Consider the following 16,391-nt stretch of genomic DNA (forward strand, 5'->3'; position numbering starts at 1 on the left):
CGCGCTGTTAGGAGCGGTAGCTCATGAAATCAGTGATGGCATGTACTCTTTAGATAGCATTTCACAGGGTTCAACCATGGGCCTCAATGGTTTTCTGCTCCCTCTGAACAGATACCACTGTAAGATCCATCCAGACTTTAATATGCTGGGTGACGTGTGCTCCCACTGGAGCAGCTTTGGTTTCCAAGTCAAAGGCTTCATTGAAGTCTCAATCCCAGATTCTCGCTGCAGCGTTACCCTAACTGCTCTGCTCTCTTACGTTCTTCCCCTGTGTTACATGCTATGCCCATCTTTGGATTTTGCCAGGCTCTGTGCCTACCCTCCATTACCAGGAAGGAAGGAAGGAAGGAAGGAAGGAAGGAAGGAAGGAAGGAGAACATAAAGGCGTGCGACTTTGATGCTGGGAGCGTAGCCACCTGTATTACAAGAAGGGGGGAAAAAACAACTTGTTGTTGTCTAGGAATAGATATTAATTGACCTTTTCAAAGCCTTCCAAACAGTGAGCTTTTGTCTGCTTTGCCTCTGTTTATTTATATGCTCCTGAAAGCAATTCATATACAGCATGCAGAATGAAGCCAATACACCTGTGTAATGTGGTTGGAGGCACCGCATTACTCAAAACAGTACCCTTTAAAAATCAAAACATCTATTTTTTGACCTAATAACTGGAATGAAACTTGAATTGGGGACTATCAGGATGCACACTAAAACTATATTGTTTTATACCCAAATCTAACCCTTATCTTTAGTATGGCTGGGCATTAAACCAGCTTTCCTTATTATCATATCATCGTAGCATAGCATTAATGCTTTTCAAAATTCTGGTGGTCGAATTAGTATTTCTGAGCTAATCTAATTCATAAATGGTTAAATGAGGTGGCTGAGCCTTTCTATAGCATGTAGGAAGTATATTCTGTGGTATTTTATATGTTCATTTTGGTAATCGTCCAGCCATCAGATTATTAATATGAGGACATTAGTTGCAAAGAAACACACACACAATTATCAGCAATCACATACTAAATGACCACTTTATGGCTTCATCACCACATCTAACGATAAAAGTTCAAAACTGGCTCCAAGAGTGCGTCGAGACATGCTTAGTGTGTAATGGACTGGTTCTTATATAGTGCTTTTCTACTCGAGTCAAACATTCAGAGCTCTTTATACATCAGGACCTTTTTTTATGTAGCATTCACACTTCAAACAGCATCTTGCAGACTGGAGCACCCAGGGATTAAACCACCAACCTTCCAGTCAGTACATGACCTGCTGTACCTCCTGAGCCACAGCTGCCCTAGTTTAAAATTGATGATGTGTACAAATAATTAAAGTACACAAAAAAGTATTAGGTAGCTGCTTTAACAGTTGAAACTTGCACTGTAATCTAGTTATGTAAAGATGCGTCTCTTAAACCAGACCCATTATGATCTTTCTTCGACCACAAGGGTCACTTGTGGTTATGTGTGTGTGTGTGTGTTTTCTTCATGGGTCTGTGTTCCCGTGCGTACACATGAGTGAAGGCTCAGAGATAGGTTTTGACTTGACTGATGCCCTTCTCCAGATGAATCAGAGATTCTGATGTGTCAGCAGGGATGAATAATGCACGCTGCTCCACTACCTCTCTTCTCCACCTCTTGTCTTCAGTCATTTGCTTCTCTTTTCATCACAACTGCCACATCTGAAGAGATCTTCACCTTCATTTTCAGCTCTCCCCCCTCCCGTCCTCCTCCCCTATGCAAACGAGGTTTTGCTGCCGCCGCCGCCACCTCGCTCTCCCCTGGGTCAGCCCTGTTCTCCTTCCGAACAGCTAACTCGTTCTTATCATCGGGCGTTGCAGAAGTTTCTCCTGTTGAAATTTCGGCGCATTTCAAGATGAGGCGCGTGCAAACATTTGCGCTGAAAATGGCCAAATGCTTTGATGTGCACAGCTCGTTATCAAGTCACGGGAGGACGACGTGCAGCCATTGACACGGGTTGACAGTTACATCCCTGACTGACAGGAGTCATTAGGAGGATAACGTTGACTGACAAGAGGGCTGATAAAGCAGGAGACAAACTGACTAATCAGGACTTGGTGAAAGAGGGGATACCATTTGTTTTGAAGCGTCCAGTTAGATGTCATTAAATGTTTGACAGAATAATCCATGCTCCTCCACAGCAGCACTTGGCTGCTCTCTGAGGTATTTTCAACTCGTGGAGTAAAACAAGCAAACAAAAAACCCTTCTCTTTGAGGAAAGTGTAGGTTTCCATCAGTTAATTTTGGATGAAGTGATGCCAAAATCATTCTGATTGGAGGTCTTGTAAAGCATAAAATCATATGGCTTTGGTTTAATTGGTGTAATAAAGCCATGTGAATGCTCATGGAGGCAGAAAAATTGCATCTGTATAGCTGTCATATATTACAATCCCTTTTTTAGTACCATTATGTCATTATGGTACACGCTGTGTGGCAGAAGACTGGATTTGATAAAGTTAGCTCAGGTTTCTTAGCCGATTGTGGCTGTAAGGATAGCACTGTCAGTCTATAGCTATTAGATGTAAACTCATACACTTTAGTTCATGTTGCATAGAGGATGAATCCTACTGTTCAGCAGCATGATTGCTGATCAAATACCCACAACACTAATAGCAGTCCCAACCCCCCAAGGCTTTATTTGGATACACAGTGTTTAAAACTAAACAACAAACTAGGATGGTTCACAATGCAAACATTACCCCTGCGTTCTTGTGTGTTCAACTCCAAGCACTGCTGTTAATTACAACCTCACCGGCAGCTAGTAAACTTAAAATAGTCTTTATGTGAGTAATTCTGCATTACAGCAGACTTAATGATTTTAAATTTCCCTGCAAATAAGCCCGGTGCTTGTGTCACCTATTTAAACCCTGCTGTCAGCGCTAGTCATCCAATAAAAGAAAAGGTTTTGGCATGCCTCCATATGCCAGTTGCCTTTGAAAGAACATCTTTATTGCTTTAGTGAAACAGCTTTGCTATGAAGACCTTTACCATGCAGGATGGTAAAGGGACGATGTCCAGGAAACTTGTGGCTCTATTCCATCGTCACAAATCACAGAGGGGAAACTTAAAAGCCGGAAGATTAGGCCTGATTCAGCAGGAGCATTCTGCAGTCTTTAATATGTGTGTGCAGGTGCCGGGCCTGCCTGGTTGACATGGCTCTTGAATGCACCTCCACATTTGTCTGTGGCATTTCATGATTACTCTGTCTCCGCAGCACTGAAGGATGCCAGTTTGGATGAAGTGTTTGCTTGACAGAGGTGAGAGTAATGGCTAGTCATTGGTGAAAGGCGTCCGTGCACAAGTCTGTTACCCTCGACAAGCATTTCATCTCTTCACTTACCAAGACAGACTCCCCGACTGATTTCAGTTCTGAGACAGAGGACAAATGCAGTTTTTCTACCTCATTACTTCGCTTTTCAATTCTATTCACAACTTTATTGTCCCTCAAGGAGAAATTCATTTGGCGTCACAAATCTCATCTCCATCAGGAAGTCATGCAATGGCTGGTTAGTGACAGACCTTTTAAGAGTAGCGCCTGTGTAGCACGTAAATAGAATTCGTTCACCGGCGTATGCGGCAAAAACATTGCAAGTTTTCAGTGTTTAGCCTTATTTTATATGTTTTACATTGACCTTAACTGCATACCAAACAGTGTGGCGTGTGAAATGAATGCTGATGCTCTACAGATGATCTCAGTGTTGTTGGAGAAAAGTGCTGCAGTTGTGAGTTAATGAGCTCTCAGTGGACGGCGTGTCATGTGACCACAGCAGACAGGCGATACCATGGCAGCGAAAATACTCTGGAGAGAGTGGCTTCTTGGGCAAACAAACAATGTGTCGGCAGGAAATGAATAAGGACCTGCCGAAGCGGCTGCACATCGTTTACCTGAGCAAATATTAAAAGGAGGGTCGCTTCAAAATCGCAGCACAAAAGCTGCCTTTAAACACTTGTAAGGTTATGCCCGGGGCGTGTTGGACTTTAAACCATCTGCTGTGTGTTTGCAGACAGTGATTTTCATTTTTATAAATCAATAAGAAGATGAATCGGTTTGAAGACTCTCCGTGAAGCTTACATTAATGACATCCTCGTTGTTGGGTTAGGTATGAATGGTAAATCAGAAAGGCGCTGTCTTTCTCAAGGCTGCTGTTATTACTCTCGAGGCTTTTAACGGGCTCTGAAATCCGCTTCACACAGCGTGGCTTTGTCTCCTAGCTGATGTGTAGGTTTCGAGAAAGAGCTGAAACGTGGAGGTAAAAATGTGTGGCATGTCCCATTAATGAAACACAAGTGAAATATGATGATGGTCAGGACGATGACAATGACGTCCAGGAAGATGAAGGTGCTCTGTGTTGTCAGGGAGCCTCAGTCCTGCTGCAGGAGAAGCTCACTAATTGGTTGTCAGTGCGTGTTTTGTGTGTGCGTGTGTGTGTGTTTTGCTCGATGGGCTTGATAATTCATCTAAAACACATTTATTACCAGTGTTTTGGATTTATGTAAAGAAGCAATCGCCCTGCTTACATCTGAATCAGGAGCGGACAATTTACACTCTGCATCTTTTCTCATATGTCAGAGCTGTTTAACAATTAGGGACGTACATGCAAGTGCATAACTATGTGGACATCAGTATGTATGTACAGTTCTTTCTCCCGCTGGGATAAGAGTCTGTGCCAGCCTTGGATATGCTAATTGGACAGTGAGTTGACAAGGGCTCAACCATCAGCCTGCGTAATGAGCCGCTGCACAGAAGATCGGCTGCCTCTGAATAAGCGGCAACAGAGGAGGCAAAAAAACAAGGGGGTGCGGGGGGGGGGATTGGGTCGCTGAAAGAAAATTACGAATTATGTTTGGGTGTTTGCGAGCTCAGTGTTGCCGTTTCAGCTGAGTGAGCATTGCGTAGGTGTCTGCATGTGGACACGCGCGCATCCTGTTCCTCTGCTTTTGTCAGATAAAAACCTTCACCTGTCAGGTGAAGCCGCATCTGCTAAAATGTCAATTGTTTTTTTTTTTCTTTTTTTTCCTTTTTTTTTTTAGGGAGGAAAGAGCCATGTTTTAGCTGGATGACAATGCATTTTGGCATTACCCTAAGGGATTTGAAAGAGGTTTATGAGCCTAAGGGGTTGAAAAATTGACTGAGCTCACGGAGGAGCAAATAATCCTTGAACTTATTTGAAAGCGTGAAAAATTGTCAAATTGAAGCTGCAAGGTTTTCACACAGTTCCGTGATGCATAGATCATGAATATGGGACCTGTTGTCAGGGCCTATGGATTCTGGGCTGACTCTTAAATATCCTGGCTTTCCTACCAATCTTAACAAGTATAAAGATTACACACAACGTTCAGCCGAGAATCAGATCCATCTGGCCCTTGTGTGTACTGGCTTCATAATTATATTACTATCATATTTTTTCAAAATCAGTCATTCGACTTGGAGCCTTGTCAGACAGTAACATACTTAAACTCGGTGTAAGCAGCTAATGGGTAAAACTACCACCTCAGAAAACAGGTGGCAGGGTATTAAAGAACCCTTAGCTGTTAAAATAAAGGTCAGAGAGTAATTTAATTTTTTTTTAATTAAACGTAATCTAATACCAGTGCAATGAATGTGTTTAACAGATGTGTGACATTAGGAAAGGATCTTTTTCTCATTGAAATGTTAAGGACACCAGAAGGATCAAATCTAACTTCTTGCAAGGAGGCGACAAGGACTTCCTTACCCAGTAAATGCGTGTCAACCCTCTGACCTCCCGTAAGATAATCAGGCCTGTGTACACTTTTATAGCATTTTGAAGGCATTTCCTGCTTAGCAGGATCTAGTCCATCTGTTGCTAGGCTTATCTGAGGCTGTTTTATCCATCAGAAAGAGATGCCTCTTTCTAGTTGTGTTGGTCAGTCTGACCTTGGAGCCCCTTTTAAGATGCGTGGGTGTACATTTGCCTCACCATTGTTGGGATACGGCAGCTTTAGTCCGTCCCGGGTATGCAGCGATTGAGGTCAAAGTGAAAGTTAGTTTGGTTAGTCACGCTTCTGTCTCTCCTCTCCACCCCTCCCTTTGTTCATCATCACGAATCAGTGTGTCGTCTTGGCTCGGAAACGTAGTTTTAATGGGGAAAAACTGAAGCGCGTCCAGATTTTTCTTTATAATGGGGAACAGCGATTTTAATGCTTAAATAGTCACATGATGCTCGTGCTGCTCTATAATTTTATTGATGCGCTGATGTGCAGGGAGAAAGGCTGTACTGGCATCTTCGCTTAATGCTGGGATTAGACAGAGGGGTCAGACACCCAGGACGTTGCTGCAAATGTGGCTAAAATGAGGAAAGTCAAAGCGTAGAGTCCAGGAAAGCTCTTCTCTTTTTAGCTGTGGGTGATCAGTTAATTAAACTGTGACCTAAAGCTAAATTCACACTCCCCACCAGAGAAAGCCTGAGAGAGTATGTGGGTAGATTCAGTTTTGAATTTTGTTTTGTTATCATCCCGAGAAAGTGTATTTAATCTGTAAAAGCTTATTTCATCATAATGAGAAAGCCATGCTGCTTTTTTTTCTGAAGAGCTTATAATAAGGTATAAAAGGAAACTTCCTGCTGGAGACAGAAAGATTTGAAAGCACCCACAGTAGCACCCACACCAAACCCACCCCTGAATACCTTTGTATGTTCACATCAAAACTGTGCAAACAGAAATCTCTCTAAAACATTCAAGTAAAGCAAACCGTCAACTACATCAAGGTGTCGAAACAAATGAGGAATTAACGTCAGCACTCACCTGTCACACAGTATGACCCAGAAACAAATTAAACAAACAGAAGAACTGATGAACAAAGACACATGTATTAATAATGTATGCTGTTCTCCGTCTACTAATCCAAATAGGAAAATGAAAATGCATAATTTTCAAATAAAAAAAGACGACAGATAATTTCTAGTGATTTGTTTTTAAATGTACTTTTTAAAATTGTTGAGATGCTATGTTGTAAGTCAGATCTGGCAGAGTTAAGGATAGTTATTTATAATTTTACAACAAGATACTTTGAGCTGCTCCCTTATTCACACGGGCTCGCCACAGCAGGTAGCGCTCCGTGCATATTTGGCAGATGTTTTTTTTTTTTTAAATACCAGATGCCCTTCCTGACGTAACCCAAACAGGTTTGTGTTTTCTCCCGGGATTGAACCTGGGAGCTTTCACTTGCTAAGCAACTGTGTAAACCGTACTGCGGTACTACCACTCTAATCCTCCAATCTTATTTTCTTTATGAGCAAAGCTGTTATTCTCTCTTGGACAAGTAATCATTTTGTGTGCAATTAGTGCTTTCATTCATAGGTCACTTTAGTAATTATTAACTAAGTCGAAGAAAAATGCAAGTCACAATTTAACTGAGACCAGAGTGATGCTTTTAAATTGCCTTTTTTTCCCTGACCAACCATCAAGCCCCCTAATTACTCAGCTCAGTGTGACATGATTTAAAGCAAAATAGTCACTTAGTGAAGACAGAGAATAACAGTAATTGGGATAAGGCTTAAATGAATGGATGACAGAAAAGTCACAATCTCATCAATGAATTGATGATCCGCATTTCCCCTCAGTTATGTGCTACGTGACGATTAGAAAAGAAGGCAGCGCACGCGACATATATGGGTTTTCCTTCCATGCCTACATGTTTCTTAGGCTATTTCTGTGAGTCATGTTTGCTCTCAGAGGTGTGATTTGAAACTCCAGCAGCAGCCTTGTTTATAGGCTCAGACCCGTGATGAAAATGGTAGCTGCGGGTTGGGAATTTTATTGGTGTTTGTCAAAATGTCCCCTGATAACGCTGTTTGGATGCGCGTTGTATGAGGCAGCCCCTGCTTCAGCATCCTGCAGCATTAAGCAAGACCGATGGAGGTTTAGTTGGAGTACGCAGGTCTACATATGCATTTAAATTCCGGGGAGGGGTAGGGGGTGGGGGGCATCTCCGTGTTTGAGTGACAGCTGTTTTTTTTTCTTGTTAGAGAGGAGCCTCAGATATTTTATTTCCACTGCTAAAAATGTAACCAGGGCGGTGTAGCTCATGCCTGCAGTAAGCCGTACTTCATCCTGTGCTTCTGATCCTCAGCGTGTGAGCGTGTGTGTGTTCATAAACGTGTGTGTGTCTGTGGGCTGTGTGTTTAAGAGAGAAAGTGAAGGGAAGTGTGAGCGAGCGAATGCCAATCTCCCCCATGATGCTTTGCCATCTGCCATGTTTATGTGTGTGCGTTCGTGTTGTGTGCGCACGGCCCTGTGGGTGTGCAAGCATTTGCGAGTGTCGTTTGCCTACAGGGTCCAGGGTCGTAGAAACATGAAGTAATATCGCTTCTAGTCTGGCCATGTATGTTAGTGATACATGATTTCTACTCCAAATGCCTCCACTCCAAGCTGGCACACTAAGACATGCATAATTCAAGACATGGTTATATTTGTGCCGAAAAAGTTTAAGTGCACATATTTGTGTACATGATTTCAGAATCACTGATAAAAATGTGAGAGAAGGCTAACTGCAGTGCATGCATTCTCATTAAAATCCAAAAATAACACAGTGGTGCACAGCCATGTGTTTATTTCTGTTTATTTCAGTTGTGTTCCCTGTAATTATAAATGCCAGACTACGTATATACATATGTATAGTTGGATTGATTCCTCCTCTACAAGACTCCTTTGATGCTTACTCCCAGAACTGGATCCAAATTAAAGGTAAAAGGAATCAACACGAGCCTCCTTATCAGGTGTGCTCACTCACAGCTAACGTGGTGCAGCAGGAAACAGATCTGGTCCTTCCATGAGTGCTCGTGGCTCGTTGTCATGGAGACGGGCCTTGGGAGACCATCTCAACCCACTTGTGGTGCAAGGCATCGCGGGTACGGTGGGAAGGGACGGAGGGTGGAGGGAAGGAAGGTGCGGGGTGGGAGGACGAGGTGAGGAAAACAAAACATGTCATCTTTCCGAGGGGCCCCAGCGGAGCAGGGCCAGGTTGGATGCCACCTAAACAATGTTATTTCATCAGCCTGATGGGGCACAATAACCGGTGTACGTTTCACCACCTGAGCTTTGGTGTCATTATCGACTTCCCCGCAATAAATAGCACACGCATCCCCATCAATCTATCTGTCTGGGTGACCATCTGTGTTGTCACACTGAAAAGGTAATAAGCACAACCCCTGCTGTCCTCTCTCTTTCCGGATGCTGAGCTCAGATGATGGGGTGGGGGGGTTGCAGTATCTCTGAGGGGTTATTGGCCTGAGTCATGAGAATTTTTGTGCTCGCACCTTTTAATTCTGCTTCGGCAATGAGCAACGTGCCTGGTTGTTGACTGTTTGTATGCTGAGAGGTGAAGACGATTGTTAGTTACCATAAGCACGAGCTCAGATATGCTTAGATGGGCCTGGTCTGCTGGGTCTGCTCCTGCTGGGGCTTCTGTGTATCTGTTTTGGCTTCTTCCCTCAACTTTCACAGCTGTAGGATGCTCTAAGCTCTTTTGTTTGAACTGTGTCAATGGACCAACAACAGCTGGAGCAGCCGGTGCAGGGCAGCTGGGGCGGAGGAAGAGGATTTGTATACAAGCAGGGGTTAGAGTACGTATAAAAAAAACAAAAACGAATAAAGGAGATGAATGATCGGGTATCACAGAGAAGATGGCATCAAGGGAGGAGAGGTTATCGAGGAAGTAAAAGAGAAAAACGGGGAGGAGAGGGGAGGAAGCGGATGAAAGGAAATGGGAAAAGAGGAGATTTCTGGAATACTGAGACTAATGCAGGAGTGAGACGAGAGTAAGATTAAGGATTAGAGGCTGTGCGCCTATAGTGAAGGTAGAGGTAGAGAGGGGTTTTTGTCAGCAGGTGAAAAGACAACAGGGAGGAGAGGATAAACGAAATGATAGAAAGGGTTGGACTGAGGTCACAGAGAGATATTAGTGCCACAGCAAATCCAGCACACAGGACAGTGGAAGCAGACGTTGCATCATGCAAGGAGTGCCTAATGTTTCAGTGGCCATGTGGCTCCACGCAGAACGGTAACCCTGGTTAGATTAACGCTGGCAAATTGAGTTTCCGTAAGAGGGGAATTTACTTAACATGCTACCAATGGTGCTCGAATGAGCTCTGATCTGATTTTTCTTATCACATTGTTCAATTGAAAAGGGGACGCTGAAAGCTTTTCTATTCAGCGGCTATTACATGGCGTTAGATAAGGCGAGGGCAGAGCGGCGAGAAGAGTCTCTATCAGATAGACGGCCATGTTTTCAGTCGAGCTATTTTTAGTGTAGGAACTGGCAGACAGTAATGTTTATGAGCAGGTCATTAGCTCAATAAGTGGTTGGAGGAGACTTTGAATATGTAACTCACCAGAAATGCCGCTTTCGCTTAGGAAAGGCGACTAAGGGTCGGCCTGATCGCTGCTCCTCCATTTCTGGCAGCGTATCGGCTGATGTCAGGGTGAAAGTGTGCTTATGGGTGTTTGCGCATATTTATGTGCCAATCACAGCTTGCCCCGTCACCTGTTAATGCTTATTATGTCTCCCTGGGAGCGTATATGTTATCCCGTACTGCTGCTTGAAAGGAGAACATGTATGTGCGTGATTTATGACAGGTTAACAAAGGCTCCTTTCTCATTTGGCCTCCCCACCTGCGTTCTGACACATCGGGTGAGAGGGGTGGGGGTCGGAAGAGCTCGATAGGACTGAGGAGTTATTGACTCCCAGACGGGGAGCTTCTGCACAGCTTGTCTAAATCTCTGTAAGCAGACAGAGCTGAATTATGTTCAGTCTTCCAGATTTGTGTGCCCATGTGCGCTTGTGTTTGTGTGAAGAAAGAGAGTGAAAAAAAAAAGAAATGCTGATGGAGATCCCCTCCAAGGCTAGGGATTAACAAGAAGGGGGTACATCTATTAAAGCAGCAGCTTCTGATACGTTTGCTGTTATTGAATTTTGCCGCATTCCTACTGACCCCCCCCCCAGTCCTCTTTGTTTGAGTGTTTTCCATTACGGTGGTACACTCTGGATGTATTATTGCATTAACACTTTTATGTGGCACCAGAAAACTAAAATACTGAACGCTAAGAAGGAATTAGGCCAGAGCAAAATGAAATTATTAGGACGTCTTAGAAAAAAAAAGAACTCTTAAAACTGTATCTTTGCAGCTCATTTCACGGCTCACTAGAAAAGAAGACTTATTAATACAGAAGCAGTATGCTGGAAACTATTTCGGTCTGTTTCTTGTCATAGTTATTGAGCAGTGGCTCTATTGTTCTTGTATTAGTTCAGCCAGAGCTGGCCTGCTTGAGCTGTTAATCCCAAGTCAGAAGTGCTCTGACTAAATCAAAAGACCTAATCCTGCATTAGCATGAATATGTCTTTAATTTTCTTCATGTTTTTATTATTTTTTTCTACATTAGTATATAGTATTGTATGTTTTCCCTCTTCCTTCATGGTGTGTTGACATTTCAGATGCTGCTCTAAAAGCAGAATGATGAATCAGAGGTGACGGAAATATGCCTGACCTTCCTTCTTTTTTTTCTCTTGTGTCTGCAGAGTGCCTATCCCTGTTGAGTGAAGCCCTACTCAAATCTCCGTCATCTCTAACCAATCCACGGTGGTGCCATGCCTCGGCCCAAGACTGGTGGAGTCCTGGCCCAGGCCAGAAGGCCAATCCTGGGGCTGTGGATTAGCCTATCTCCCCTGTGTCTGCTGTTGATTATCCTGCTAACCAGACCTTTGAGCAGCGTGGGTGAAGCACTAGGTACATCTATCTATCTATCTATCTATCTATCTATCTATCTATCTATCTATCTATCTATCTATCTATCTATCTATCTATCTATCTATCTATCTATCTATCTATCTATCTATCTATCTATCTATCTATCTATCTATCTATCTATCTATCTATCTATCTGTCTGTCTGTCTGTGTCTATTTATGTGTCGGCAGTCTTTTTTTGTCTTTTTGTCTTTTTCTCAGTTGAATGGCAGCTGGTATATTGTCAGCAATGAATGCGAGGCACAGACGTGTATATATATGTTGCTGTGTGTGTGTGCGTCTTTGATTCTGTGTGTGTGTATGTGAGTCTATGTGTGCGGTGTGTGTTGTATATGTGTGTGTGTATGAGAGGAGTGGATCCAGGCCTGTCAGCACATCATCTTAGGGCTGTGGCATTGTTAATGTGTTGTGATAAGCCAGGAGGTTCCATCAGCATGTTCCTCATCATCTCCTTGATTACAACATTTCCACAAATTTCCTGCCTCAGTTGGCCACACACACACACACACACACACACACACACACACACACACACACACACACACACACACACAGCTGTCACAGCTCTGAAAATGTTACTAAACTGATATATTTAGATTTTTTTGGGTAAAAAGGTAAGCTAGGTTAAAGACGGAGATGGCATCTCTCACCATTAGATACGGCAGTTGCCTCGTGCGTTTTTTTTTTTTTTCATCTCCCATTTGCGTAACCAATTTGCGTCCACGGTTCTTTTATAAGACTGACATCATATCTGAAATCTTTTTATATTCAGTGAAGAGAAAAAAAATTACACAACAGCCAACTTTCAGCTGAAATGTTGTGGGACTGAATATTGCTGCTTTTTGACCACCTACAGTGTTGCTCAGCAGAGCAGATAGTATTGTGGAGGGGAAAATAATCTTTCTTTCCCTGTAGATCCAAATCTCTCTAGCTTTCTGAGTAACGAAGGAGATAAAATCATAACTGGAATTCTTCCATTAACAATATGTATAACAGAACAATGACCAAATTAGCCTAGGTAAACAGATTACACCAAATAATGGACAATAAGTACTTCTAAAAGGGAGAGATTTGCTAGTAGGCCCTCAGTGCCTCTGACTATTTACTGGTTCAACTCAGCTCTTTTCCAAATTATTGAAAATTAATTTCAGATATTATGCTTCACCATCACTTTGTCGAATTTTATGCAAAACATGGTTAGCGTTTCCCTGACAGCGATCCTCTTCCGAGACAGTGTTCCTTTTATTTTTGTCTCTTATGTGCCCAGCAACACATCGTACTCTGCAGTCATCATCTTTGTATCACAGGAGGTTTTATTTTTAAATTTCCTTTCATTTTTGTCACGCATTTAGCCATGAAATGCAAACAAAGTTGACAACAAAAAACACATAATCAGCAAGAGACGCATTATTAAAAGTGGCTTAAGGGCTTGTCAGACCACAGCTGGTTGCAGTAATACCTTTGCCATAAGTAGCGTCTTTTAGAGCTGTACATTTCACAAGAGGTTACTCTAATTCCCCCAAAAGAAATTTTCCAACCCAAACTTGTTCCTCTTTAGCCCACAGCGTTACTTGAAACAAGCTCCGAACTCATTTATGGCACTACGCCTGCAGGTCCCAGCTGTATCTCAGCTCAGCAGCAGTCAGTCTTTCAGTCAAATGATTACCGGTTACAAAGGTGCTCCCTTAAAAACAGACAATAGGTATTTCAGTGGTAGACCATCCTGTTCCGTGGAAACAGAGTGGGACTTGGTATTAAAGAGCCACGGTTTCTCATTAGTGCCTCATTTTTCGGGGCAGCTTTCTGGAATCTTCCTCTCATAACTAGTTGCTGTTCAGTCCACATCCATCCAGAGCCAGTAGCTTGTAGGGCTTTTCTCTGGCTTTCAGAAGAGGCTTAAGTGGTAACACTGCCAGTGGGGTCGGTTTTGCACGCGGATTGGTGTTGAAGTACAGTAAAAAGAACATAGAAAACGTTTTGGACTCAAAGTAAAGCCACCGAAAACCATGTTCAATCCCTAAGAAGAACATGAAATTCATTCATAACCCTATAGGATGGAGAAAGCAGTTTCAGCCATGACATATTTTCTTTTTTGATTTTTTTTTTTTGATAGTTCTTATATTGTTGTCAGAAAAAAAAACAGCAGCCTGTTCAATACTCTGTGCTTTTTTAAGAGTCCTCAGAAAAAACTACCCTGCTCTTGAGTCCCAAAATGGTGGGCATAAATTTGTTCTGATTGACTCTACTGTACCAGCTTTTTGCTTCTTCCTGTGCAGATTATGGTAAGCCTAAAATGAAACCACTTTATTTCTGACATTCAGAGTGGGTCTTTAAGAGACAACACGGGGCAGGCGGGACAGGAGCAGTCTTTTGACATGATGTTATTCCAGTTACTGTCAAGGCACTGGGAAGTGTTCTGCGTGGCTGTTAACCAACGAAGTGGGTAGGAGTGGGAAGACGTGCAAAAAGGCTTTAGAATCTGCTGGTGATTTCTTGATAGGCAGGGCTTCTTCTTTTGTTGCTCCTGTGCGGTCTTCAGAGCAGAAGTGAATCAACACAGGCAGACCTCACCCACCCAGATGTAGGGGAGGAGGCATCCAGGTTGCCATGGTAAGGGTCATCCTGATTTCACCCTGATGGATAGCGGTGTTTCTGTAGCTGAGGAGGAGTTAAGCTGGGCGCCATGGAAACAGGCCACAGACAGATAGCAAAGGGTGGCTGCATGAGGTTGTTTGACTGATCTGACTCAGCCGCTGTGAGAAGTGTAGGTTCGCTACGCCTGGCTCAATATCACACTTGGAAATTGCTGTTTTCGTCTTAGAGGGCGACCGCAGCGCTCATACGTCCCACCTAAGATGCTTTCAGCCTCCAAGATGAAATTGTCTCCTCGAGTCGACTCTGAAAATTAACAAAACCCTGTGCTGCTGTGTTCATTGTGTTTGCTAACATCATCAGGATCTCTGTGCAGTTCTTTGGCATGCACAGGCACAAAATGACACCTCTGATATTAATACATTTAAACCAATTATATGCTGTGAATTTGCAGCCAACACTTCACCTACCTGTGAAACACTCATGTGTCATGACAGCCTGTGCTGCATGAAATACAATGGCAGCCTGCCCTCGAGAAAGCAGAGAGACGGAGAGAGAGAAAGAGATGTTCCTGTGAAGCCCAGCCCCATCTTTTATTTATGGCCCACAGGAAGTCCTTCAGTTTGTCCTCTAGATGATACCCAGGAAGTAAGCACAACACATAGCCATCAGAACACAAGTCGGCCTGACCAGTCATTGACAGTGAAATGGGGCGTGGTCAGCGGGGACGGTTGTTGCTGGTTGTGGAGTTCATTTGTAGCCCTCTGGTGTCTTGCCTCTGTTTTAATTTTCCCCCATCCCTCACTCATTTTTCTCCCTTCTTTTCTCTCTCTCTCTCAGCTCCCCCAAAATTCACCAAGACTCCCACAGACCAGATCGGAGTATCAGGAGGTGTAGCATCATTTGTGTGCCAAGCCACAGGCAATCCCAAGCCCTCTGTCTACTGGAACAAGAAGGGCAAGAAGGTCAACTCCCAGCGTATCGAGGTGGTTGTCACAGTGCTCAATGTTCAACTGTAACTGCATGACAGATATGAATATGCAAATCCATTAAAAAGACATGCATATTATTTGAATGAATACATTAATTACAACCTTGACGTTACACTGTAAATAAATTTATACAGAGAGTGGATAGGCAAAAAACTGTTAAGATAAGACTTTGTTATGTATGTGAGAAATAGTTTTTTTTCCAGTTATTTTTTTAAAATTTTAATATAAAATACTAAAAATATGTTTTGGAATCAAGGTATGTTCACAAATTTTTGAAATACACAGACTGGTATCTTTGATGTGTCTGATTAAATAAGAGGCTACAGCAGTGCGCTGATTAGCTTAGCATAGCATACAGAATGGTAGCTGGGTGAAGCAGCTATTCGTTTTTTTTTAAGTCTCTGAAAATAAAAATATAAAGGTAATTCATTGTTTGTTTAATCTGTACAATAAGTATAATGTGCCAAACGTATTAAAGGGTTTATTATTGTTGTTTTAACATGCTAAATCAGTACTCTACGCATGCAATTAGCCAGCTAGCTTGTCTGTGCTGAAGCTAAGTGTAGCGCCCACCTTCTTTAATGCTGATCTAAGTTAACTGGCCTCTTGGCTGCAGCTCCAAAGTTAAACAGGCAGTGTCAGTATTATCAAGAAGATAAAGAGACCCAACATTTAAACTATTAGTGAAAAATAGTTATTTAAAAATACATGTTTCCAATATACAGTAGATCACAAGGTTCCATTAAACTTCCAATCATTTTACAAACCTAAAATAAAACTAATCAATGGACCCTTAAGTATTACTGACTTTACTTCCTATTGAATTCACATATTGCTGTCATGGAGCTATACAGCAGGCTAGTCTGGAGAGTAAATTCTTGTGGCTCAGTAGAGGCCTGACTGTGTATTGATCCTGTGACCTAATGCTTAGAAATACTCAGTTTCTACCAGAGGACCTAATTCAACCCCCCCATCTCAGTAAGTATCAACCCAGATGAAGTGTATTTGTGCAAGAAACTGCCTCCTT

The 16,391-nt window shown here is 42.7% G+C and overlaps 1 protein-coding gene across 2 annotated transcripts in view; it reads left to right on the forward strand.

Annotated features, from left to right (window-relative positions):
* Window positions 1-16,391, forward strand: part of ptprsb (protein tyrosine phosphatase receptor type Sb) — a 69,783-nt gene that overhangs the window by 1,945 nt on the left and 51,447 nt on the right. For both annotated transcript variants that reach the window (XM_084913479.1, XM_084913478.1), the window contains exons 2-3: window positions 11,554-11,761; window positions 15,213-15,361. In XM_084913479.1, the coding sequence (XP_084769605.1) occupies window positions 11,623-11,761; window positions 15,213-15,361 (288 nt within the window). In that variant the 5' untranslated portion in view covers window positions 11,554-11,622. The remainder of the gene's footprint in view (window positions 1-11,553; window positions 11,762-15,212; window positions 15,362-16,391) is intronic.

The sequence above is a fragment of the Perissodus microlepis genome, chromosome 18, assembly GCF_051167445.1.
Source record: "Perissodus microlepis isolate ML-2025 ecotype Zambia chromosome 18, ASM5116744v1, whole genome shotgun sequence".
NCBI classification, from domain to species: domain Eukaryota; kingdom Metazoa; phylum Chordata; class Actinopteri; order Cichliformes; family Cichlidae; genus Perissodus; species Perissodus microlepis.